We start from the raw sequence: 27,871 nt of genomic DNA, 5'->3' as shown, positions 1-27,871 counted from the left end.
TCATAAAAATTAAAAAAATAATGATTCCCATCTAAAGAATATGTCTTTTCTGTCTCTGAACAGAGAGTCAATGCCTGAGATGAAGAGAGTGATACTAGAAATTGTGAAACTGATGAGCCAGTTTGAAGATGGAATGGGAGCTATAGAAAATTGGATTCAAGAAGCTGAAAGATTACTAAATGAACCAATTCAACATGTCTCAACTATGAACATCACTCTCAAAGAGCACAAAGTAAGTCATTTTCGACTTACTACCTTTTGATGTTTGATTATTAATTGTTTTCAGTTGCTTTTATTAGATTATTATTCCCTTGCCTACGAAGTCGGAGGGGATATAGTAACGTTACCTTACGTCTGTCCCTCCGTACGTAAGAAATCTGGTTTCTGATCGATAACTTTAGTTATGTTTGACAGATTTTTTAATGAAATTTGATATGAAGGTACATGGTATTAAAACACAGCCTGAGTTCGATTTCAGAGTATGTAGGTCAAAGTTCATAGCTCATTGAATATGTGTAAAAAAGCCAGTTATTAGAAAATTTGGTATCCATCGACAACTTTAGTAACGTTTGACAGATTTTAATGAAATTTGATATGAAGGTACATGGTATCAAAATACAGCCTAAGCTCATTAAAAAATGCAAAAATGTGGTTTTCATTCAATAACGTACGTAATGTTATTGAGTATGTAGGCCACATCAAAGGTCAAAGGCCACAGCTCATTAATGTGCAAAAATGATTAAATATAGGCTTTGCGTTGACTTGTTATAAGTAGTCCCTTGTAATCTGTTGAACAAATATGTCAGAAATGATTCTGGATGAGGCCTAAGGAAATGATCGTTGAAGGGAAATATAATTATAAAACAGGTAAATGCAATGGTGTAATTGTTTTTGATTTCTTTTTATCTCATTTAGGACCATTTTGCCAAGTTACCTCTTGTACAGGTTAAACTAAAAGAGAAGAGTCACATTGTAACCTACATTATCAACCTGAAATGTACTCGCATTGATACAACCATCTTGGAGTCCACTGTGTCAAACCTCAATCTCAGAGTGCAGGTAAGTCAAAGTGATATTTCATGATCTTATGGAACTCTAGAAAGTTTTAGAACTATGTAACCTTTTATTTCTCAAAATATGCGATGAAGTGTAAATTTAGAAAAGTATAAAAGAGAGAAAGAATGAATGAGCAAAGAGAAAGAGAGAAAATGTATTTACATATGATGTATACCAAGGCTTGACATTTGTAGTGGCCTTGGATTACCAAATTGCTCTATAGGGCAACCAAATACTCAAAATGTAAGGAGAATGGTTGCCCTTGTTGGGCAACTTGAATTTTGTTTGTTAAATACCCTTGTATGTTTAAGAACATGTCTTGCTTTATGTTCCTTTTTTTTATAATTTGAGCATTATCAAAGACATTGAATACAAAAAGAAGATAGATGACAAGAGATAAAATGTCAAAAATTGATGTCATAGAGAGATAAAGAGTCTAAGTGAGAGCAAACAAAGATAAATTAAAAGAAATGTAAGAGCAACAATCAGCAAAAGTATAACAGTTTGTACATGTATGCAAAAATTAAAGTGAAAAGCATTATGAAAGGCCTGATTTTTGTCTTGCCCGCATAGCAAAAGCTGTCATCAACATCAAAAACTTTAATTAAGGTTATGATTTTGAATTTTTAATATAATTTTGAAAGCATAAGTTCTTATTCAATGAAAATTAGACTAAAGGGTTATCAAGTATCCCCAATCATGAATTTTAGGTCACTAAGTCAATGTCAAAGGTAATTTCAGGTCAATGAACTTAGACTATGTTGTGGCATCAACATCAAAAACTTAACTTAAGGTTATTATTTTGAATTTTTAACATAATTTTGAAAGTACACATTCCTCTTTTTTGTAACTTGAACATAGGGATTATGTCGTACTCAAATCATGTGAGTAGAATTTCAGGTCACAAAGTCAAGGTCAAAGGTCATTTTAGGTCAGTAGACTTGGTTTATGTTTTCACAACTTTATATGAGAATTAATAAATCATTTTTTGTTATATGTTCATATTTCATGAAAGTTATCAATCTTGGTACAAATAAGAGTAAATAATTCTTCTGATGATTCTTAGTCAATATTCTCTTCAAAATGCTGATCATATTCAGAGTATTTCATTTTGTGGGGGCCTGCTAATGGGCCACCCTGCCTATAAATAATGTCCCAACCTCAATTTTTCATCATATTGTAGGGCTTTATATTGTACCTTAAGTTAACCTTTGTAGGTCTCTTTGGTTTCTTAAAAGTTTTCCTTTAATTAGCCTCTTTAATTTCTATAGACTCTGTGTCCCTATTCTCCACCAAGTACTGTATGTTCTTCTGTTCATGTTCACATGCCCCATATACCACAGGCATTTACTTCCTTTGTTCACTCTAGCACCCAGTTACAAGAAATCCCTCTCTCTCTTTTGTCACCTGACCACTCTTCCCTCCATAACGGTCACATGACACACCTCATCCTCTCTTTTGATTGGCCCACTTTCGTTGAATATTTAGTATGTAGTCACATGACTGACTTCCTTTCGAATATTGATGAGGATGTTATTGTTATACTTAGTTGCTAAGTTGATACATATGCATGCATGTTGGAAATAGCAGAGAATAAACTTAGAGCTTCTGAGCAGAGGGGCATTCTGAACCAGAGCTACCAAACAGCAAACATCGCCTTCTCACTTCCTCCTTTCTGTTGTGGAAAAGAACCCATGCTGGCTCACATAAAACTGAGCCCCACAATATCGAATGGCGAAATGCAGGCTAGACCGCCAAGAGCGTTTCCCCTATTTATTTTTAACAGGGCCACCCCAAAATCACCATCTGTCGAATTAAATGACAGATTCTTAACATTAGTAAGTAAAGATGTAAACATCTCAAAAGCATTTGGAAACTAAGTATGTTTGATTGTAGATCTCATGTCCTGTCATATCATAACCATCTCTATGTTTAGTATCATTATAAAGTGTGTTTATTTCTATTTAAAATGATACCCATTTATTATGGGAATATGCAGTACATTAAAATATAGGGCAAGGTCACAAGTGAAAAGTTGCCAAATGCACTGCTCTTGTTCAGCTGTGCATTCTTCTTTCTTTGAAGAGTGGAAACATACTTTCTAATGATAATTAAACAAAGCAATTATGCCATGACAAGATAGTTTCCAAACTTTTTTTGAGGGGCTTAGATTAATTTCAGGAGTAAAATAGTTGATTGTAAATTGTATTGTTAATACATGAATGGTGCTTTATAGGACTGTCTAAGGAAAGAAGAAGATTTTGAGAGTCAGCTTGCAAGGGATATGGAGAGCTGGTGTAGATTTGAAGCTAATGAGACCGAGTTAAAGAACTGGCTGCTTTTAGCTGAGAAACAGCTACAGATCAGACAGGGTACACCAAGTCAACAAATGGAACAACATAAGGTAAGTATGCTACCTTTGGGTAGTCTGATCAGCTGCAGAGGAGGGGGAGATCGAGGCGCAGTCTTTGTGTTTTATTCTTGGATCTATAAGGAGTCTTTAACAAAAATCTACATTGCTCTTTTTACTTTCAAAAGGCCTTGAGAGAATAATGTCAGGGGCATGTTTATCTTACACGTTATGGGAACCCTTTTTAGTGCTGTAAAACAACTAGCTTTGATACCCCAAAAAGTGTTTGAATTCATGACTAAAATAAATTAGATTTTAGGATTTTAATGACAAGAGATCCTAAAGAAACAGATAAACTAGGTGTTTTTGAAATTTATAAGTGGTTTCTAGGCCTTTTCCAAAATAAGAAACACTCTTGCTCAAAGTCAAACTTTTGAAGTGTTTTTCTGTAAACATACTTTTTAAAACGCTAGTTTTTCTCATAGTCTACAAGCTATTATCTCCACCAATACTCCCTTTCCACAGTTGAGCTATATATCAAATCAAAGCTTATGAAATGGATAATCATAATCATTCGTGACATAGAATTTGAAAAAATGTGACTTGTGTCTTATTGTGATATGACGGGTCACTGATAGTGTTTGTGATTGTTGTTTGAAGGCTATGTTTGTGGATGCTGAACCCCAAGTGATGACCAAGTTCCTAGAGGTCTGTCAGAATCTATTCCATGATTTACCTGCTGAGAACAGGAAGGAGGTGGAGGCAAGGATGAATTTACTTCAAGAGAGATATCAGGTTTGTCTGCTTTCAAATCTTCCTAGATACTGTACATTTGGGCAATTTCAAATAAGCAACACAGGTATTTTACTTTTTTTGCTCACTTGCTCTGCTTTCAAATTTAGATAAGTCTGCATTGGTTACCTTGGTGTTTTTCTCCTCTTTGCTTCATTTTTCTAATAAAAAATGTATTACTAAAAAATGTCCACAGATGGAGAAGATAAATTTGTGAAATACCATGGTTTACAATTTTCTACATGTTGCCAGTTGTCAAATTTTTGCTATTTAGTTGCTGAAAGAATTGGGTGATACAGTCAAACCTGCTTTGGTGACCACCTGTCTACAAAGACCACCTGTCTACAACAAGCACATTTCTTGTTTCCCTTGAAAATGGTTTCTCATTGAAACATGTACTAAAGGAACTTGTCTACAAAGACCACTTTTTGTGTTTCCCTTGGGCGGTCACTGTAGACAGGTTTGACTAGTTGATTTAGTGGTACAATCATGATATTTGTCATAACTTGTATCCTCGACACAAAGCAGTACACAAGTTTTCAATAACAATTTAGAAAATAGTTACATACTAGCAGTTATTATCACCATGTCACTTTTAAACAAAAGTTATTTTCTAAAAATTCATGAAAATGTATTTATTTGGCTCCTTTACTTCACACAGTCTGTGCACAAGGAAGCCCAAAGGAGAATGAATGAGCTGCAATTTGAAGATGTTTGTAGTGAGCTTAAAGACCAGTTTGATGCTGCTGAGAAACAGCTTCATCTTGAGAGACAAGCTCTAAAAGCGGATCAGCCTCTTCAGAAAGTTCTTCAGCAACATCAGGTAACCTCTCGGTCTGAATACTAAGTTTGTTATTTTGCTTCTGAGTTTTAGACATCTAGTAAGATATATTTTATTGTCAAGATGAGGTTGTATTACCTTTACAAGCAAACAGGATGATTGGTTTTTAAGCTTGAACACACCTTACAAGAGTAATACAATTTTATTTTCTGTGTAGTTGTTTGATGAAAAAATATCTCTGAAATGAATTGATGTTCTCATGGAGTGGGTTAAACACTCTCCTTGAGAGGCAAAGGTCATGGGTTTCAAGACCTTGTGAGGCCCTCATATCCTTTGAAAAGACATTTATTTCCATTTTAATACCGTTGTTGTTAGTTTTATTATTATCAGTATTATTATTTCTTTGGCATGTAGGAGTTCTTTCAAGAATCCCACTTGTTGACAGCCATAGCTGGGAGGGTGCATGTCTTGGATACTCTGCAGGCTCAGATGGCAAAGTCAGACCCTCAACAGGCTGTACAGATGGTTCAGGTCTTCACTCACAATAAACAGAGATACGAACAAGTGCTAGATAAAGCTGAAGGTCTGGAGAAGAGACTTATGCAAGCACCCAAGAGATGGTGTCAGTATGAAGAAGAGTAAGATGTTAATTTGTCTCTTGTTGTTGATATGACCATTAAGGAATGAGTAATGGTTGAATTTTTGTTCTCACATGAAAGCGTAGTAACCAATGTTATATTTGGATAATTCTGTACTATAATAACGGAGACTTCCAAAACATGAACATTTCACAAATTTTGAACTACAGTCATTTTCATGGCAAGATGCTTTTTTGAAATGTAATATTTAATTACTTCCCAGCATGTAGCTTTTGCAAAACTTAACCACTCAAGAAATATGTGAACATTTCATGTCCATCATTTGTGGTTGTACAGTAAATGTCTTCAAATGTGTTACATATAGTACTGAATGTATTATTTAATCCTGATTTCTTTCCTTGTTCCAGCATTGTGAGAGTGATAAGCTGTAATGATGAAATGAGACTCACCTTACAGGCTTTGGAAGAGGCAGACACTGTAGATGACATAGAACAAGCAGCAACTAACATTCAGGTAAAGTCCTCAATGAGTCAAAGCATTCAGAGACATTTTTGAATATTTATCTACCTTGTATCCCTTGTTGAACATTTTGTTATGAGGGCTAATGTTTAATTATTAGAAATGAGAATTACTAGGTTTGACTTTCAAGTAATACTGTAAAACCAGAACTTATGCATGCATTAAATATATGCAAATAGCATGAGTGACTAACATATTCATGAACATTTATTGCTGCAAAGTACTTGAAACACAACTGGCACAACATTGAATTTTAGAATTTGCTGAAGTTTCTTGCAATGTAGATCACTGCTGTGTACACTTTGTGAAGGATTTATGTTGCAAAAAATCCCAGGTATTACTTTAGTCCATTGGGAAGTTTTAAATATATGATTTTGAATATTTTTACCATCATTTTAGTTATTTGTACAAATATTATCAACTTGATCCTCTTTTAATACCAGGACCTTCTTGATGCCAGTCTCATATCTCAAGACATTCTTGCTCAACTCCAAGGAGATCTAGCAGAGTTAAGTGAAGATATACCAAGAGAGAAAGCCCAGGAGCACCAAGGAAGGTTGGATCATTTGTCATCTGAGCTCGTCACCCAGCAGACATCGCTAGAGAATGCTTCGTGTAGGGTGTCTTCAAAGAAGATTTGGCTTGAGTACAGGGATAGTGGTCAGGTATTAAGGAAAGAAGTGGAGGATGTTAGCAAGCAAGTGAGAGAAACTAACACTTGGCATGGTGTCCTCACGTTAGACGATTGCTGTAAGAGGCAGGAGGTATGTGTGACACTATATTGTATACTGGTTTTCCTATTTAATTTGTTGGTCCCTACTAAAAAAGTAAGTAAATATAATATTCATTATTGTTTAATATATTATAAGATTATTATAGATTGCTAAGCAGCCAAATAGGTAGGACTCCAGCATATCGAGTACCATTAACACTGGGGTGGAGAGTGGCAAATGGAGATTAAAGTCTTGCCAAATGACATTTAGTGCTGGTTTGGATTCAGAGCCTCAACCGGTTGACTGAAAATCAAATGAACAAACCACAGTACCATTGCAAATCAAGTGAATGATTGCTTGATTTATTCCAGGCTTTAATACACCCAAAAGTTTGGAATGAATAATTGTAAGTACCATACTAATAATATCTGCTTCATTAGACAGTTTGAATGACTTTTTTCATGATTGTGAAGATTACTATGTTTGATTGCAAACTTCTGAAAAAATGTAAAGAGTTGGAATCTATGATTGATTGCAGGCTTTAGAAGACACAATGAAAGGTTTAAAACCAGAAGTGGAAAGACAACTTCAGAATGGACGATCATTCCAGAGAGAGCCAGAGTGTCCAAAGTATATCACTGAGCTGACCATCACACTGGACAGAGAGTGGACACAAACCATCGAGGAAACTAAGCAGCAATCACACAAACTCAAGGTATTCACATCACTTATTTTGGGTTATGTTGAAAAAATATAATGAAATATGTGTTTAATATCAGGGCTATTGCTTAACTTTTTATTTGGCTTGCCAGCAGGGTAATTCAATGTTTAATTGTCAGTTACCTTGAACTGCTTCGAATCACATGAAACAAATAAGAAAGGTGGCATTTTGTAGTTGTAACCCGGGCAACAAAGATAGGGCTTGTAGATTTCCTGGTAAGATCTTAGGTAGTCAGTGGCAAGTGGGGAAACTCCTTGTTTTGAGCCCTACTTATGCTTTAGTACATGTGATCAATCAAATATCAAGCTTGGCACTACTTGGCACTAAACCCATTGGAAGTAAAATGCTATTATGAACATTTGTAATAAGGAATTAAATTCAGTTACTATTTAGAGCTTGATAACTCATCTTATCTTGTAATAATTACATACCTATCTGTAGTATGTTGAATGAATCTAGTCTTCCGATTGGTCAAAATTGGAGTCGTGATTTTAGCCATGCCTGTAGAGAAACAGAACTATGCCCGTTGGCCCGGGTAACGAGCAATAGTTAATGACAAAGATGCTCATAGTTTCTTTGTGCGAGTGTGGATACCATACAGTGTGTCTTTGATTCCTTAATGATCGTAAAATTCAGGCAAAATTTCTAACGTAGATTAACAGACAGTGTCTCAGATTATCTGTGATGTTTTAACCAATCTTTACTCACGAAAAATAAGGCAAGAATTCAGACTATTTTGGGATTTCTGTATATAAAAGATGTATGTACTGCTTTAATTATTATTATTATAGCTGTTTCTATACTGGCTCTCGGGGAAGTTAGAAACAGCTATGTCTCTCATAGCAGTCAATATATTTATACTATTAACAAATCTGATAAACCAAATTTCATATTTTTCTTAATTCAATAGGTATGTTCTACAGTGTTTCCTAAGTATGAGGAAGAGAGGAAGCATTTTGATGAAATGATGTGTGACTTTGAAGCTGAGATCAGTAAATCAATCCCACCCCCTACACCTGGCAAACAGGCTGTACAAGAAGAGGTCTCCAAATGTCAGGTAAGTTGGATTGGATTTATTCAGACAATATAAAACATACACAGGGAAGGCAAGAAGGATTTGAGATAGCCTATACAAGTCTGCTTCCCAGATATGAAGAACAACAATACAAGTGATACTCAAAATCTGAATGCCCGTAAATATGTTGAGTTAATAACTTGTTTTAATTTGTTTTTCCCCTAGGAAATCTCCACATCTCATGACACTTGTAAGCCGATTCTTGCCATGCTGAACCAACTCTCACAGCAGCTTTCTCCTGTAGCGCCTACACCTGTTTGTGAGACTATTCAACAGGACATCATTGACAAGCAGACCAAGTGTTCAAATGTCAAACTGGGGCTTCATAAGAGACTAACAAGGTAAACTGCATTAATCACCTTGTGTTCATTATGTTTGTTATTATTATTTATGCTAAATGAGTTTGTAGTTTACAGGAAGTGTAGAGTGGGAGTATGGAATGCACGCTCCATGATGAGAAAGATCTCAGACTTCATCATTACTGAAAATCTTGATGTCTTCACCATCACGGAGGCGTAGTTAATCAGTGACAGCAAGTTTCTTAATCCACCCCGTAAAGGGAAAAGAGAAGGTGGAATTTGTGCGATTCTTTGCAACCTCTATTGTATCTCTCTTTGCCATCTATCGACCTCCCATTTGTGGTATTCCGGCTAGCCATTTCTTCACAGAGTTTTCCAAACTCCTCGAATCTGCAAACTTACTCATGACCCATGTAGTATTGTGTGGCGATTTCAACATACATGTAAATAACTTTAGATCTGTAATCGTACAAGAAGATGATGAGTCTGTCAAAGAGGTGAAAGTTATTCATTCTAGGCCATCAGACCATGCAGCAATAACATACACACTTTGTATTTCACAACCTCCATCTACTGTCAAACGTTTTCAAGTGGGAAAGCTCAGACACATTAATTGTGACAACTTTGAGTCAGACATTATGCAGTCATTTGCAAGTCAAGCAAACTCAGATGAGATGGATGTTAATCAGAAGGTAGACATGTATAACAAAACTCTGTCCTCCTTTCTTGATCATCATGCCCTAAAATGAGGCAGAATGTACAAATGTGTCCTCATGCCCCGTGGTATAATGATATACTCAAAGAGTTAAAACAAAATCTTTGTGCCAAGGACAAAATCTGGAGAAAATCCAAGCATCGCTCTGCTTTCATGAAGGAAAACTTCAGAATTCTACAAAGGAGTACTTCAGCACGTTGAAAAGATTCAGAAGAGACACTATCATCAAACTATTTTCAGTGCTAGCACACAAGAACTGTACAAAGAAAATGACAAAATGACCATAGAGAAAGCCAAAGAATTATTACCAACACACAAGTCAAAGTCAGATATGGTTCTTAGGTTTTCTTCATTCTTCGAAGACAAAATGTGCCGACTAAAAAGTTTTTTTCACACCATCATTCTGGCTTACTTCTAAGTAGACAACAAACTGTCATCTTGAGAAGTTTCCAATCGTTTCCGAAACAATTGTATTGAAAGCCATCAGATCTCACAAGATTAAATCTAGTTCTCTTGAACCTCTCCCAGCATCTGTCTTCAGTCGATGTATTAACTGTCTCCTGATATTACAAATGACTCTTTGAAAACTTGTGTCTTTCCTGAACCTCTCAAAACTGCTCTCATCATCCCGACGTTAAAGAAATCATCCCTGCAACCAGTGAATTTAAAGAACTATCGACCAATTTCTAACTTGTTCTTCATTGGCAAGGTGATAGAGCGGGTAGTCTGAACTCAACTCATGACCCATATTGCCAATAACTCTCTTCTTGCTCCAAGACAGTCTGCGTGTAGAGAGAATCACAGCATAGAGACAGCTCTATTACGAGTTCAGAATGACTTATTGCTATCCCTTGACTCTGGAAACGAAGCGCTTCTTGTCCTTCTCGACCTAACCTCTGCTTTTGACAGGGTAGATCTCCAACGCTTTGGTATCTTGGGTACTGCAGCCAAATGGTTTGAGTCGTGCCCCAATGGAAGGAAGCAGCAAGCTATCCTTGACTGCATTACTTCTGATCCTACCCTGCTTGAATGGAGTGTACCTCAAGGGTCTGTGTTATTGGCCCTCTGCTTTTCATCTGTTACACAACTCCCATTCAGGACATTATCCACTCCCATGGCTTCTCTTCAATGATGTATGCAGATGACACGCAACTATACATCACTGTTAAACCTAGTGAAATCAACCACATCACACAGGAACTGGATATATGTCTTCCAGAAATCTGTTCTTGGATACAACATAATTATCTCTCCTTAAACGATAGTAAAATAGAAATTCTATATCTGTCTTCTAAATTTAGACAAGCAAATTAAATACACTGGTTCATTTTTCCAATACAGTTTGGTGTTATTCTGGACAACCATCTGTCCCTGCGCAGCCACATTAATACTGTATGCTGCAAAGCATCATTTGTTCTATAATGGAAGAATAGGCAAAGTCTGCAGATTTTTGAGCTGGCCGAATACCGCCCAAAGATTTTAAAAATATCTGTTTTTACTAGCTGTATGTGCCCCGGGGTGTATATGTGAAAGCCCCATAAACAGTGAATGCAATGGTAAAAAACTAACCTGTGTGAGAAATAATGGAAAGGAAAGAGGGGATATAATGAAGTAAATACTAAAGGAGAGAAAAAAATTAAAGGTGAGGAGAAAGAGAGCTGTGAGTGAGAAAGAGTAAATTGTAGACATATAATATAACACGTTTTATATGTATATTGGAACAAGAAGGAAGCCAGCATTAGGAAAACAAGATAATAATTATTATTTCATTTGTCACCCTTTATCAATTTATCTTTCTTCACCGTGGATACTTTTTAATTGGTTAACCTTTCATCATTATATGTATGCAGCCTAAAGCAGTTGTCAGGTGACTGGGATAGTCTGGACTCAAGAAAAGCAGAGTTTGTAGAATGGTTGGAGATGTATGGAAACAGACTCAATGAAGTAGAAACATCACTTGAACACCCTGATGAGATATACTCTTCAGCAAAGGTAAATTTGTACTTGATTTTACAAATTTTCCCATTTATAAAATGTTTTTTTCTCTAAGCAATAGATGTTTAAGTGTACATGTATTTTTGCATTTTATTTTCATTGTACATGTTATATGGTACGTTAAAATTAAATGATTGAATTACATACACTGCATACGCATGCTGAAGTTAAAAATTATGACTTAAAGTTAATGAATTAATTCTTCAAAAGAGTGTTATTTCTATTTCTGTGCAATATCACTTCATGGATCACAATGTTAATAAAAAGCAATGAGATACATGTATGTAAGTACTTTACACAGATTTTTTTGGTTGCTCTGTTCATGCATCTATGATATTTGTGAATAATGAGATATTATTTTTAGAGGATAAGATTTTGGGAAAGTAGGTCAATATTCAAAGGTCTTGAGAGGTTAATTTCTGAAATAACAGGTTTTATCCTTGTTATCATGATTTGAACTTCAAACTTGGTGACAGTGTGTGTCACCATAGGAAGACCATCTGATTAGATTTTAGAGTAAGTGGATCAAAGGCCATAGATGTCAATGGCTGAAATTACAGGTATCAGCTTTGATATTGCAATATCTCAAGAACAACTAGAGATATGAGCTTTGGAAATTAAGATAGATTGTATTACCATAGGAAGACGATCTAAAAAGACTTTAGGGCAAGTAGACTAAAGGTCAAAGGTCATAGAGGCCAATTTTTGAAATAAGAGGTACTAAAAAAAATACCCTTGTTATCACAATATGTCAAGAACTTTTTGAGGTATGCATGAGCTTTAAACATGGTGATAGTATTACAATAGGAAGATTATCCAATTACATTTTGGGGCTAGTAGGTCAAGATCATAGTCGTCAGTTGACATTTAATTATAGGCTTTTATGTTTGCATCATGATATGTCGTAAGTAATTCCATCCATTTCCTTACAGGCTTATAAGAGACACAATGTGAGTGTGTGTGTGTGTAATTGGGTTTTTACAGACGTTTATCAATCAGATATGATTATTTACCTCTGGGGACCAACCTTTACCGTCACCATCCGAAAAAGACACAGTTGCATTTGTCTTCTTATATTAAGATTCAATGTCCTCAAAGTAGCACTTAGATAAATAAATTGAACATGTATATTCACAGAAAATGTACCGCTAGTCTACTGCTCATTTTTTAAATTTCCATTTAATGTACCTTGATTGTTTTCCTTTACCACTTTGTATGAAACAGGACCTATTTTCTGAAATAGATGCCAAGTACCTATGCCTTAAAGACCTTGAAAAGTGCCTGTGTGAATTGACCTCCCCATACCCTCGCTCTGTCGCCATCCTTGTTCTGGAATCAGATGTAGCCAGTCTCCATAGCCAATTGGAGGAGCTCTCTGATAGGGCCAAGGCTCTTGATCTTACATTGTCGGAGCAGGTGTCCCAGTGGAATCTGTATCAGAAATCTGTGCAGGAGATCTCAACCTGGCTGAGTGAAGCAGAAAAGAGACTGAAGAATATCTCTGATCAGGCCTGTGATACACTCCAAGATGTTCAGCAGTGCAATGCACAGGTTCAGGTGAGATTTAATATCTCTGTATCTGTGTCATATAGCTGGGGGCTGCTGGGATGACAGTCTGTTTGATCTTGGGTCACAGTGAGACCACTTATTCTGTTCTAGATACATGTAGGTAGCTTAGCAAAATGCAGTGGCAGGAAAAGACACATCCAGAATGCAACTGCATAATTGTTGAAAATCAAAATATTATCACACAGAGGTATAACCTCATCATTAGAATATGGAGATAATAAATGTAAATATCATCTTGATCAGGCTTAATGTTATTTAACCTTTCATTCTGATATGTAAACAAAAATTTAAATTTTGATTAACAGACATTACTACCTATCACACATTTTGTGTCCCAAAAGTGCTTTTTGTGCCACCACATTTCACTTAGCTACCTTAGCTGTTCAAAGACATCTGGTCCACTGCATTATGTTATTAATCCATAGTTCATAATGCTATATAATTTGCAGAATTTATTAATCCATTGAAATGAATAGCTAAATTAGAGATGGTGTTAGCATTTCAGATGTTGAGTATTTCAGGCCTGATAAAAACCTGATTTATATCGGTTTCTCAATTTTTTATTTTTTCCAGATTTTTTTCTTCCTGATTTTATCCTGATTTCCCCCTTATTTTCGCTATTCTTCCCTATTTTCCCCTATTTCCCCCTATATTTCCCAATTTTCTTACTCAAAAGAGGGGAATGTTGTTAGATGCCATTTCCCCCCTGAATCGGCGTGGTTGAGGGAAAAAAAAACTTTTTTTTTTAGTGCTCACTATCACCCCTGGCATTTATGAAAGATGAATTTAATGTTGATAATTACTTCCTCTCCTGCATTATTTGATAGATTATAAGGGAACAGTTTGAAGAGAAACAAGCAATAATGCTAACAATTCGAGAGTGCTGGCCTGAATCCAGTGAAGATAAAGAGTTGGAGCACCGTTGGAACACCCTGGATGATACGATCCTTAAGACCCATGCTCAAATTGAGAAGCTGGTATCCTCCTGGGAGGAGTACCATCGTTTATCTAAGAAGACAGAGACATGGATGGAGGATATGAGCAGGAGGTTGGAAAAAGAGAGTGGTGAAGTTGTTGGAAACACAGATCAACTCAACAGGAGACATCAGCTTTTACAGGTAGACTTTATTCAACTAAAACAGCAAACAGATGATATTTTTACACTTCTCTGTCAGCAGTATAAATAGAATAAATAGAATTATTAAATGCTTGAAATGTATGAATTCAATTGTCAAGTTAGTGTAGATGAAGCATATTTGTATTCAACTCTAATTATTATTATATAGCATTACATGCTTCAGAGTTCAATATATTGAAATATGCATAGACCACTTCAGTATTTTCTAAGTGATGTTGTATGTTGTCAAGGCTGTAGGCCAAAGTTGAAATCCAATTGCAGAAGGGGAAAGTCATACATATGATTAGGAGGTGAATAACAAGTTACATGATAGCTCTCTAGCCAATAGGAATAGTATTTTGTAAGTCAGGCTCCATTAACATTGATATGTACATACACAATATCTTCTCTTTTTGTATCTTAAAGAATATGAAAGATGATTGCCAAAGTCAGAGTGCCGAGATAAATGAGGTCTTGGCCTTGAATCAAACCCTACGTCAGCACTGTTCCACAGCAGGCAAGGAGAGACTAGGAACAGAAGCAAACCATGTGTCTTCAGAGTACAGTAGACTACAGGCACTACAAAACACTGCCATATCACGTCTAGATGAAGTGCTGGCTCAGAGGCAGAGGTTTAGAGACGACGTGGGAACACTGTTAGATGTGCTTCATCAGCAGGAAGTAGCGATAGAGAATCAGAAAGAACTAGGAAGAGATGAATTGAAAGACCGCCTTGTTGCAATCAAGGTTTGAATTGAAATGTTTTGATGTCACATTTAAAAAATAACTATAATAAGTTACTCAGGATGGTATAGATGTAAAACTTAAGGAATTAGTTCTTTGTCAGCCTGTGACAATGTCGATGTCTGATAATTGTCATAATTGTGATATAAAACCACAAGTTAGACTAATGCTGATTATGTTGATGGTCGATATGTCCTGAAGCAAAGATGAAACCAGAAACAAGACTGTAGGATGCTTGTTATTGTACTGTTTTATTTGTTTTAAATAAGACTTTAAGGTGCTTATAAATACTTAATTTTTTATCCTGAAAAAGTCTCTAAGTTGCTGAGAATTGTTATGTTTTGTCCAGAAACAAGACTCTGTCCTTGCGGAAGCATCTCAAGATTTGAAGTCCTTGGAATCTGAGCTGGAACCCATCTGTAGGCACTGTGACTCTGGTGAAACCCTCACCTACTCCCATCAAGTAACAGGTCTCAACAAGAAACTGGAGAAGGTGCAAGAGATTATCACAAAGAGAATCACATATGTACAGTTCTTCATTCAGTTTGAAGACATCCAATATAAAGTTCTTGGCAGGTACTGACACACATTTTATTATTTTTTTCACGGATAATGGGTTTCTGGGGATACTTAATCTTTTTATGTCTCTGTTATGAAGTACTGGCGACATAATGTTTTCGGGTTGTCTGTCCGTACATCCCGGTCTCGTAATAGCGTTATCTCAAGAACCGATTGATGGATTATCGCTAAACTTGGGTCATGTATGTATCTTGCAGAGCCAATGAACTGATTAGATTTTTAGGTCACAAGGTCAAAGGTCACAGGGCTCATTATGTATGCACAAATAGCTTGTGAACACATTCTCATTCGAACTGATGGATGGATTACTATCAAACATAAACATGTATGTATCTTGCAGAGCCAATGATTTGATTATATTTTAGGGTCATGAGGTCAAAGATCAAAGGGTCATGCATGTTTATGAAAAATTCCTTCTGTATTGGTTTGTAAAATCGCTCTATGGCAGAGGCATCATTTTCAAATGCGCACAGTCGAAGATCCATCTAGTAATTACTTAATTTATAGCATATATGAATACTAGATACATGTAGAAAGCCCCAGGATAACGGACAGACTTAAATACACAAGTGGTTAATGGTAAAAAACGTTGTTGATTGAATTTGCTGTAAGTATAAGTCTATGATTGAAGTTAAAGTAAGTATATGGGTATGAACCTATGCGAAAATACAAATACAGTCAAGTACAGTCAAGTTTGTCATAAGATGGTCATAAGCATTATTCATCTTTCTGTAGATTTCAAGAAGCTAAACCTGTTCTTGACAAGGAAGATGCAACAGATTCTGAACTTATTCAAGAGCTAGAACATCTTGAAGCCGTAGAACCAGTCCTAGAGGAGTGGAAAAACAAGACTCAAAATATGGACCAACTTGCCAAAGACTCTCAACTCACCATCAGAGCTCCTGCTAGCCAAGACCCCCAGGATCTGCCTAAACAGAGAACCGAGTCTTTGACCAGTTTAGACCATGGTCAAATGGTGTCCACTCACTCTTACCTGACCAGGGGACTCCGATCAAGGCTGGACAAGATGGTCAATGTCCACAGGAAGCTGGAAGAGTTTGAGGCTAAGCAGAAGAACCTTAAACAGTGTCTGGAAGACTTGGAGAGGACAATGTCCACAGTGAAAGACGTGGGACAATTGAGTGATCTCCCTCCAATTGCTCAGTCTTTTGAGGTACTGGCCCTTGCAATTATTAAAGCTATTCAAATAGCAATAAATATAGCATTATAAATGGCAATGTGCCTGTAGAGATCAGGTAGAAAACTTTAGTAGTGTAGTGCCAATAAAAAAAGTGATATTTTTCCATTCATCTTTTTTCCTTTGACAATTAACTCTCATATTCAAATGGAATTGGCAAAAGTTATTTGTGTAGCTCACCAGGAACCTGTAAATTGTCAGTAATAATCATGTACTATTGTCTTCACAGGAGGCTCAGAAAGAATTAGCCAGGAATCAAACAGATCTTGATAGATTGACCAGACTGGGAGTGGAAATCCTGGAACAAGATCCTAGACTCATTCCAGTCATTGAACCAAAGGTGAGCTCTGTATTCATGCTTTTAATATTGCTACTATTGTTTGCCAAGCTCGTTTGTAGTTTCAGATAAAACACCAATGACATCAGAAATTGGTTTTACATTACAATAGAATATTCTGTCTGCCAATGTGATAAGACCCTGATATTCTGTTCAGCTGATTTTTTTTGCCCAATTGCACATGTTGTCTCAATAATGCTTTGATACAAGCATCCCTGGAAAATCTCATATATGTATCTGTTATTCAAATCCTTTATACAATTCAAAATCTAATTCACATAAGAATGATGATAAAAAAATTATATTTTAATTTTGTTGGTTGTGTTCTTACAGGTGGATAAATTGAGGGAGGATTGGAATAAAATGGATGAAAGAGTCTCCATGGCAACCAAATGTGTTCATACCACTATCAAGCTGTGGACAGAGATTGATCATTCACAAACAAAGCTACATTTGACTTTGGCAAAGGCACAAGATGTATGCCAAGAACCAATCCAATGTAGTAACAGAGAAGAGACAGAAAAACTACTTAAGTCACATGAGGTATGGAAATACATGTATTTGATATATTTATTTACAATGCAAGTGCAATATCATTACCAGAAAATGACACATATAGTATCTAACCCTGCATGACACTTAACATGTCTAGACAAGGCTCGACATCATTAAAACAAAATTAAGGAGTTAGAAGGAATGAAAAAACAGATATTTGTTTCGGTCTCTTGAATTTAAAAGTGACATATGATAAATCGTGATATTTTTGAATTACATGTGCAAAAATAAAAAATATATGAGAAAGATGCTTGATTCCTTTGCTCATCTGTGTGTTCTCATACATACTTTTTATTGGAAAAGGGAAACGGAGAGCATAAGTACTCCTCAAAGTGTTTTACATTTATGTGTGATATTGTTTAACAAATTGGAAAATAGAAGTGTGGTTATTTTCAAGAGTCTGGTGTAGTTTTAAAATGCTATTACTTCCTCTCACAGCTCTCAGTTTAAGACCACTGACGGGGTAACTTGTGTAAATAGTATGTATTGATGGGTCCAAAATTGACATAAATACTAGTTTACCACACTAATGTTATCACAAAATTGACTTAAAATATTGCATTGTATTATCTCTTTCTGTAAAGGCTGCCTCGTTAGATGTTGAAACAGCTAAACACCCAGCTAGTTGTTATGCAGAATCATCACATCAGATCCAGAATCTCCTACCAATAATCACCAACACCCCTGCAGTTACCTCTGCTCCAGCAGAAGGTGCAATGCTACAACAGTGCCAGGAGCTTCCTGGGAGACTGGATGAGGTATCAGCCATGCTGGACGAGAGGTTGATGAAGCTAAGAAGAGGGAGAGAGTTGTGGGATTCAGTGGTAGAACGAGAGAAGGTACTTCATTCATGGTTAGGTGTTTCTAAGATGAATCTTGATGAGATATCTAGCACCATGGATGACAGTGAGAGAGATGATGGCAAAATCAAACTACAGCAGTTCAAGGTAAAATTATGACTCTCTTAAAACTTTAAGGCCTGAACTTTCTCTTGCATAAAACTTTTTTTCGTGAAAATTTCATGCCATAAAGTAATATAGAAAGAATGCAGAGTTTTTGCAATATGCAAATGATGGCATTATATTTCCGGTTTGTGAGCATTCCATGTCACAACAGTTTCTTGTTTTACAATTAGTTATTTCTAGGTTAGAATTTCTATTAAAGTTTCTCATCTTAGATGCACCCCCTAATACACTTTTGGTTTGTTACTGAAAGCATTTAATTCCTGTCAGACAGTTGAGCTACGATCAGTCCCATTTAAGCAATATGATGAGAACTGATTAATGCCTTTCTAAAAAAGAATGAAACATGTTGTTTGCAGATATACATGTTCATACACATCATGGCTTGCTCATTTGATATTTTCAATTGTTAGGATGAAGCAGTAGACCATGAGAGTGAGCTACAGCAGCTGGCAGCTAGCCTGGCTGAACTGAAGTCTTTTAACCCTGATCAAACAATCCCTGAGGTAGAAGAGACTTTCAGGAAAGTTGAAGCGGACTTTGTTCAAGCCAAACAGGTTTGTTGGTGTCCTTGTATTATCAATCAAAGAATTTGAAATATAATATACCGGATGATTAAAGCTATAGTGTGTCTTATGATGAACAAATCAATACTATTATAAACCTGCACATGTAGAGTATACTGTAATGTATTATGTTCAGCTTTAAAAGGCAATACACATTTGTATGATGTAATAAAGAGTTTAATGCTAAACAGTAATGCACATTTATTGTACTTAGTAATATGTTTCTAGGCATCAGTAATGTGTTTCTAGGCATCAGTGTTTGATTATCCTGGTTTTGTCTATGTGTGCAGACTGCTCTTGAAACTGAAAGCAACCTCAGTGAATTCACTTCTCAAATTGCTACTCTGAGAGGGCAGCTATCTGAGCTGATGTCATGGTTACAGGACCAAGAAACTACTGTTGCAAGATGCAAGGATATGTTTCTTGATGGGGAGAAACTGGCCTCTAACCACAAACGATGTCAGGTAGGAAGTTCGTTGTGTACAAATAAAACAGAGTTATGATGATGATGCTACACACTTTTTTCAAGGGCTAAACAGTCATCACATTGAGTGTTTAAGGCAAACTTCTGTAATAAGCAAGTTCGTAATTAGGATTTGCGCATGTGCAGATAAAGGTCATTCGTTCCCAAATTGTAAAACCCTTGAGACGAATACTTGTATCGTGCTCATGAAAGTTATGTAATTAGTATTCATTTATGTACCGACAGTACATTTATCTGATATACAGGTGGAAGTATTCTTCTCAAGAGGGCAAACAAAAGGTATTCATGAAGCACCTCCATCACTTCGACAGTGATTATTCTAAAATGCACAAGTGGGACGTTTCCATAGTGTAAAGATCTGTGGATATTTGGGGGTCATGCCTTCTGAAGCTAGTTACGAACTGGCTTACGAACTGGCTTATTGCTTCGATATATTCTGAAGTGATGAGAAACTTTACTTTGAATTTTTTTTCAATTACACATACTTTCAAGTCGATATTATTCTCTGTGTAAATTCTTTTCACACTAACTATTTGCTCCTGAAGCTACACACATGTGGTGAGTAAATATTAATCTTGATTTTGCATCTGCTTGATATCAGTTTCACTCTAATTTCCAGTTGATGATAATATTTCAATAAAATGAACAAAGTTTACAAATTTTGTTTTTAGCAAACTTCAATCATATTTCACATTGTTATATCTAAAAAGTTACAATTTATATAGTTTCAATTAATATCAAAGTAGTACCAGGTATTCTTTTGCTTTGGTAGCTCATTGTAGAATTGTTGAATGTCATTATCATCACCACTTTTTTTCTTTGATGATAGGACATAGAGGCAAACGTTGTTGGTAAAAGAGCTGCAGTTGATAGCTTGAGTCAGCAGGTGAATTCTATGAAGGAGAGGTTTCCCAAGGCTCATACTGCATCCATTGAGAAGGAACTTGATTCGGTACACAACCAGTATCATATCTCACTAGAATCATGCACACAGGCAAGAATCATTCTAAGTTCTATTTAACAATTAATTTTTTATTAAGAGAGTTTTTTGTTTTTGTCAAAGTAATTAAACATTGATTCCTTTATCATCATGGTCTTACACTACGGTCGTCGCTTTGGCATACGGTCATATCCCACTGCTGCCACTATGTCATTAATGAAAGAGTCACCAGACAATTTGATAGCATGGGTTCATATCCTATTGTTGGCACCATGTCAGTAGTGAAAGAGTCACCAGTCATTTTTATGGCATGGGCTTGTATGCCGCTGCTGCTAACAAGTCAGTAAGGAACGAGTCATGATTAATTTCAATATCATGAGGTTTATACCACACTGCTGCCACCATATCAGTAATGAAAGAGTCACCAGTCAGTTCTATGACATGGGCTTGTATGCCCCTGCTGCTAACATATCTGTAATGAAAGAGTCACAAGTCATTTCTATGACATGGGCTTGTATGCCCCTGCTGCTAACATGTCTGTAATGAAAGAGTCACAAGTCATTTCTATGACATGGGCTTGTATGCCCCTGCTGCTAACATATCTGTAATGAAAGAGTCACAAGTCATTTCTATGACATGGGCTTGTATGCCCCTGCTGCTAACATATCTGTAATGAAAGAGTCACAAGTCATTTTGATGGCATGAGTTCATATCCTACTGATGCTACCTTGTTGAATGATCAGATAGTTAGCTAAATAAGAATACAAAGTGTCAATGTATTGTAATCCATAGTGTGAGTGTTTTATTCAGGTTTCCCTCTATCAATTGCTTCCTCAGTACAGATCTAAATAAAACCTGTTGGTGTTAATTGAGTACCATAAAGATAGCAGTTTATGAATTGTAAATAACAAAAAATCTCAGAAGATTTGAAGTATTTCAGACATTTTTTTTCTCCATTTTGTCCCAGTTGTGAGATAAGAATATAAAGAAATAGAAGCCTTGATTACTCTTGTTTGACAATCCTTTCCAGGTCCTAGAGAAAATATCATCAGTACTTCAGGAAGAGACCATCAAAGCCAACAAAGCTATGTCCTCTTGGTTGGATTCAGCAGAGACGTCTCTCAAGCAATCATCATCCACAGAGGGCTGTCTAGATGACATCAAGGAGAGACACAACGCTATCAAGGTAGGACATTTTACCATTCTTTTCATTTTGCTTATAATTTTGTATAAGAATAATTTTGATGACATGATGATATTAAACACAGCCACACCAACAATAATGGCAACAGACTAAACAAACAAATTAAATTACCCCTAATAGCCAATATTGTGTTGATTATTTGTTGGTCAGCACTTAGTTTGGCAATGTGACTAGGCATTAGCTAATACATCTTATGTAGCGAAAGCAGTTGGTATAGAAAGTTCAATTGAGACTTACCTAATGCTATAAAACTTTAGTATGAATGATATGAGAGTTACTTATACTTAATGCATTATACCTGTGAGTATGATATGCCAAAAAATCTTTTACCAATGAATCTGCATCATTTATATTTTGTCCAGATCACTATATTATCACAGAAAATTATGTAGAGTTGATTTGTAGAGAAAAAAATCTTATCTATGTGAAAAAGGGCAGGTAACATATGATTTTCATATATGATGTTTAAAGAAAACAAAAATACTTGGTATGGATTAGGTTTATTAACAGGGTATATCCGAGGTATTTGGTTAATTGGTGTTTAATAATAATAATAATATTTAATTTTTTTATAGCGCTTAATACAAATGTCTCTAAGTGCTGAATATGAGTTAAAGCTATGTGTATCATCACTTCACTTCATATTCCATATTTGAGCTATTGAATTAACACGATGATCAGATATGCTGCAAAATTAAAGGTAGTAGGTAACTTATGGATGAAATAGCTTAGATTAGCCCAATATAAAGCACAAATTGTAGCATTGGCTACCATTACCATGTCTGATTATAGCATTGACTACCATTACCATGTCTGATTATAGCATTGACTACCATTACCATGTCTGATTATAGCATTGACTACCATTACCATGTCTGATTGTAGCATTGACTACCATTACCATGTCTAATTTGTCACAGGACTTACAATCAAAGATGCCAGAAGGTGAGCTTCTGTGGAAAGGAATGAAAACCAAAGGGTCTCATCTTGCTCAAATCCTTCTTGATGATCAGCTGACTGCTCACAATGAAACCATAGCAGCCCTTGATGACCGCTACAGGTTGCTGACCAGTGAGTGTCCAGTCAAGGAGGAGGAACTTGGTCATTGTGTAGAGGTATTGGAACGGTATGAGAATAGTGCCAGGGAGATCAATGATCAGTTGGTTCAAGTAGAAGAACAGACCAAAGAGTTGGTGAAACCATGCAAGGATACTCAGAAACAACTCACTGCAGTTGAGGTATGAAAAAAAATGTTTAGTTTTCTTGTTATTTACCTGTTTTTTATCTGGTGATTAAGATTGTTTACTTGGTGTTTGTACTTAAGATTGGAAATGTATTATTTGTATGATGTACTTAAACTTTTGTTAAAGATAATTTTTTTGTAGAGTGTCACAGGTGTCAGTACCTTGCCGATAATGGCGCTGTATAAATAGCCATTATTTTATTTTTATTTTTAGTAGCACTATATCTGCTTTAAATTTAATTCATGTTTTTACCTTTTGATATACTGTGCACCTTGTAAATTTAATCAATGACTTAACAAGGGAAGACATTATTAGCCTATATAGTTCATGTGTGTGGGATAAAGCTTTTAAAACTTACAGATTAATTTCTTAATAAATGATTAACCTATATTTTAAAATGATTGTGGGTTTAAAGTGTAATAGATCATTAAATTCTACAGATTAGCACAGTTGGCTTCAATGTTATTGATTTGAAAGACAGGTTTTGTAAATCATCTACTATTCATGAATATTTCATTATTTTTTAGTCATTGCTGGAAGTGATGAAAGGTGTTCATGTAGAAGAGCTACAAGACAAGACTGATGCTGTGTGTCAAACAATAGAGAATTCTTCGGCCCCACTTCACACTCAACAAATCAAACAAAGTCATCAAAATCTGCTCAAGAATTTAGAGGTATACTTACAGTCAGTACCTTCTTTTAATTGAAAAATCTGAAGGGAAATTGTGCAATACTAACAATGTCCTCTGATAGCGTTAATGTAAGCACAAATTGGTTGGTATGGGAAATGATCGGAAATTGGTGATAAAATGAACATTGAACACCTAATGGAATGATGCCCTGCAAATATTTTTGCATTAGAAATGAAAGTCGATACCGTACATAAAGCCTTTGAGAACCTTCACGATATGACTTAACCTTTTTCTTATTGGGATGGGCTGCTTTGTGTGTGCTTCATTGTGTCTGCATGTGGAAAGGAATGGAGCCTAATTATTTTGCTCTAACACATATATTATTGTGTGTGTGTGTGCTGCTTACCATCTAGAACTTACATTATTATGTTTGTGGTTGTTCTGCAGGAACTTCAACTCCAACTTGAAGGCAGTGTAGATGCTGAGAAGCAGCTACACTGTGATCTAGATGATGTAAGACAGAAGCTGGAGAAGTCTGAACAGTTAATTAGCAGCTGTGTTGATCCTACTGGAGATAGGAATGTGTGTGAGGATAAATTGCAAGCTATAAAGGTAATTTCAGTATTAATGAAAATGAAGAATAATTATGATTACAGATTTTAGCTTTTCCTCTTTCACTCATCAGAATGAAACACATTAAAAAAATTTGTAGTGCTAGTCATTTTTCTTTATTAATGGAGTCTTGGATGAATATTATGTAACCAACATTGAATGCTACTCTGATAAATTTAACTTGTCATTGATGGAATGAAGGATCATGTATCTTATTTTATTGTTTGATTGCCAATGTTAAAAATATTACAGTTATATTTGTAAGTTAAACTAAATCCAAATATGATGCGAGTAATTGCTCATGTCATCATTCAATCATTCTTAGCTGTAAATATTGATGTTATAATCATGTATGTTTTTTATATGACGAATGAAATGAAATGAAATGAAATGTATTTTTCTTTTACAGTCATTGGAAGATGAACAAGAAAAGTGTCAGGAGAAGCTGATTCAAGCACAGAGCATCCTCCCCAGTCTCTTGCCATTCACTACCCCTGCTACCCAAGATACCATCAATGGACAACTCTCTACATTAAAGAGGGAGATAGACACTCTTTCAGAACAGCTGAAACAAGGCAGACGTGATGTTTTAAAGAGCATGTCTGATTGGTCAGAGTATGAGGCATGTCATGCTAGAGTTAGCCAATGGTTGGACAGGATAGATGAGGCAGTGGATGAAGCAGCTGAACTAAGGAACACCTTAGATGACAAAGTTAAACACCTTGAACAGTCAAAGGTATTACCTTTACCTACCACATCTATTTACATTATTGAATCAGTATGAATTTACCTGTCTATATTCTGGACTAGAACTCAATTTTTTAATTTTTTGTTGGCACTCTCCCAATTTCTTTTTTAATAAAAAAAAATCATGCTGTCCCTTCAACATGTTTCCCCTAATTGGTGTATAAAGATGGGCGTTAAAACCTTTTTACACATGTCATGCTACCTGAAAACTTCTAGTCATTTTAGAATAGAAAAGAAACTACATTTCTGGATGAGATAAATATTGAATAGTGCTATCACTTCTGACTATTGTCATGCATATTCAAGATAAGAAGACCTTGAATGATTTAATACTTTATATAAGTATATGTAAATATTATCTGCGAACCTTTTATCACAACTGTTTATGTATTAAAAGGATCTGATCATACAATACAATCACAAATGTTGTGTTTTGAAACAGTATGTACACCCAGAACATTTGAGTTTATTAACTCCTATCTGTTGTTTTCTGTTGTGTGGTTATATACATGTAGATACTACAGGATCGCCTTAACTCTGAAGCTAGCATCGTACAAGAGCTGACAGACAGGGCTAAGGATGTCACATACTCAAATAGTCCTGATGTTGAGGAACAAGTTGACAGTCAGTTAGCCCAAACTGATAACAGATACCTTTCTGCAGTGGACAGGTTGAAGGTATGCGTTGTCAAAATAACAAATGAAGAAGTATTATGTAACAGCAAATGTGGTTATAAGGGGGATGAGCTCAAGGCCTCCACAAATATTTCGAGCCCCCTGCCCCCCCCCCAAAAAAAGACAAATGCAAAAGAGAACCAACAACACAGTACATTCTTTATCTTTGTTCTTGAGTGCTCTAGACTGGCTGCAGCTCTATAAATTGATGGATCAGTAAACTAGGGAGATTTGTTTCCAGTGAAAACTTCAGTGACAGCGACATCCCAATTTTGAAAAATGAAGATTGATAAAAAATAAAGAGCAAATTAGTCCATAATGATCTAATGCAATCGGTTTTTTTGACTCATTTTGCAGGACATCATTGGTAACCAAGAGAGAGCTTGCCAGGACCGTGCTAACTTTGATTCAGCAATGAAAGACTTGGAATGTCTGATAGATAATATCAGCGAGGGTCTAGCAGATACCAAGGAACACACATCTGACATGGAAGGTCTGGAAACAGCATTGCAGAAAGTCCAGGTAAATTAGCATTGTCTTTTGTAGATATGTAGATATGATTTCATACCAAAATGTTGGTATTGATTCTGGCTAAACAATGTAGGAATCATTTTTAAGAGAAAAAGACCTGAATATGTTTGAATGGGATACCTGCCCTTGCAGAAGACTTGGGAACAGCACCCCTACATTGCCCCACTGCTCCAATAAATCTTATGTTCCTGGAGCAAAAAGGGATGGGAGCTTGGTCCCTTATTGCAAGGCCCTTACTTTCAACGGCTCATGTGAGCAAAAGTCCACTGACCTCTTGTTTTTATGTATCTCTTATAATGTGACACATTTATTTAACTTTTAATGCAATTTTAGATCTTTGCAAATTGATAACTCTTTCTTCAGGCTCTGCGAGCTCAAATCCCCATTGGCCAAGCTTTACTTCATGCCATTGATGAAGGTGCCCAAAGTACACTGGCCTCCACCAAAGCCCCTGGTGAGCAGGCCATCAAGGACAAAGTCACAGCAGTAAGGGACAATTGGAACCAGACGGTTACTCAAATGACTGGTGATGAGTCTAAGCTATTAGAGAAGCTGGCAGGTTGGAAGGAGTTCATGGGGTTGATGGAGGGATTAGAAGACTGGGTGAGAAAAGCTGAGAAAGCTGTGGAAGAGATTCAACAACCTCAAGATGACCTCGAAGGAAAGCTACAAGTCCTTGACCAGTGCAAGGTCTATATTTTTCTTTGTCTTTCTATCAATGTATTGTAATTTTCTATACAAAAATGTACAGAATAAACAACTAGGTGATAATTTTGCTCATGAAGAAGAAGAAAAAGCAGAAAAAAGAATACCGGTAAGTTGAAGAAGAGGAAGAAACAATAAGGAGAAGGAACAATAATAATAATACGAAGAAAAAATCAAGTAGATGAAAATGAAAAGGAAGAAGAAGAAGGAAGAGAAGAAAAAGATTGTGAAACACAGTTGGAAAAGATGGGATGAAAATTTGCTGCCCATGTGTGTTATCAAGTGCACTTGTATTTGGAACAAAAACATGTTTGTGACATTGCAACATGAGAAATAACAGGCTTGTAAAACTGCAAAAACATGAATAATTTGACACTTCTAAAAGTGAAGAAACTTAATTCTTATGACAGTTATGAAATCTACATCCTGTTGTATTTTGTCATGCTTCTAATATATGCCCGTTTTCTTTGGTTTTCAGATCTTGAAAGCTGAATTTCTCCAACATGAACCCCAGGCGAGATTCCTCGAGAAGAAAGGCCACCACCTTGGCAATGAGACACAACTCACCCATGCAAATCGGCTTAATACCAAATTCTTTCAACTCCAAAATATAACAAACGTAAGGAATAAACTTGGTCATGCTAACCATTCTAACCTCAATTTTAATTCAGATTAATGTGGGAAGGTGTTAGATTCCTAACCTCAATAATTAGTAGGAATTTTATTATTATTTGTTTATGTGGTTGCCAACTATTTTTCAAGATCAGTCAGACCATGCTCGTATCATTGTTTGCATACTCATTTGATGCAATTGTATTGCTGTAGCAACTGACTTCAGTTGCCTCTGACTCGACTG

The 27,871-nt window shown here is 35.9% G+C and overlaps 1 protein-coding gene across 5 annotated transcripts in view; it reads left to right on the top strand.

The window, feature by feature from the left end:
• The window catches only part of LOC105437706 (nesprin-1), a 120,259-nt gene that overhangs the window by 28,080 nt on the left and 64,308 nt on the right, over positions 1-27,871 (top strand). For 4 of the 5 annotated variants that reach the window (XM_030999736.1, XM_030999735.1, XM_030999731.1 and 1 more), the window contains exons 18-49: positions 64-232; positions 916-1,059; positions 3,293-3,460; positions 4,067-4,201; positions 4,860-5,021; positions 5,394-5,617; positions 5,986-6,091; positions 6,541-6,861; positions 7,349-7,525; positions 8,442-8,588; positions 8,772-8,947; positions 11,471-11,612; positions 12,840-13,172; positions 14,012-14,302; positions 14,728-15,048; positions 15,395-15,621; positions 16,360-16,798; positions 17,052-17,162; positions 17,493-17,702; positions 18,299-18,661; positions 19,090-19,233; positions 19,533-19,706; positions 20,556-20,720; positions 21,697-21,852; positions 22,791-23,108; positions 23,642-23,788; positions 24,194-24,358; positions 24,768-25,094; positions 25,621-25,782; positions 26,137-26,301; positions 26,674-27,000; positions 27,494-27,634. In XM_030999736.1, coding sequence (XP_030855596.1) covers positions 64-232; positions 916-1,059; positions 3,293-3,460; positions 4,067-4,201; positions 4,860-5,021; positions 5,394-5,617; positions 5,986-6,091; positions 6,541-6,861; positions 7,349-7,525; positions 8,442-8,588; positions 8,772-8,947; positions 11,471-11,612; positions 12,840-13,172; positions 14,012-14,302; positions 14,728-15,048; positions 15,395-15,621; positions 16,360-16,798; positions 17,052-17,162; positions 17,493-17,702; positions 18,299-18,661; positions 19,090-19,233; positions 19,533-19,706; positions 20,556-20,720; positions 21,697-21,852; positions 22,791-23,108; positions 23,642-23,788; positions 24,194-24,358; positions 24,768-25,094; positions 25,621-25,782; positions 26,137-26,301; positions 26,674-27,000; positions 27,494-27,634 — 6,757 coding nt within the window. The remainder of the gene's footprint in view (positions 1-63; positions 233-915; positions 1,060-3,292; positions 3,461-4,066; positions 4,202-4,859; positions 5,022-5,393; positions 5,618-5,985; positions 6,092-6,540; positions 6,862-7,348; positions 7,526-8,441; positions 8,589-8,771; positions 8,948-11,470; positions 11,613-12,839; positions 13,173-14,011; positions 14,303-14,727; positions 15,049-15,394; positions 15,622-16,359; positions 16,799-17,051; positions 17,163-17,492; positions 17,703-18,298; positions 18,662-19,089; positions 19,234-19,532; positions 19,707-20,555; positions 20,721-21,696; positions 21,853-22,790; positions 23,109-23,641; positions 23,789-24,193; positions 24,359-24,767; positions 25,095-25,620; positions 25,783-26,136; positions 26,302-26,673; positions 27,001-27,493; positions 27,635-27,871) is intronic. The other variant, XM_030999734.1, reaches the window with a different exon arrangement.

Source organism: Strongylocentrotus purpuratus, unplaced genomic scaffold (genome assembly GCF_000002235.5).
Source record: "Strongylocentrotus purpuratus isolate Spur 01 unplaced genomic scaffold, Spur_5.0 spur5_scaffold_5, whole genome shotgun sequence".
In the NCBI taxonomy this organism is placed as follows: domain Eukaryota; kingdom Metazoa; phylum Echinodermata; class Echinoidea; order Camarodonta; family Strongylocentrotidae; genus Strongylocentrotus; species Strongylocentrotus purpuratus.
Note: the sequence above shows the minus strand (reverse complement) of the source record. Positions and strands in the feature narration are given on the sequence as shown.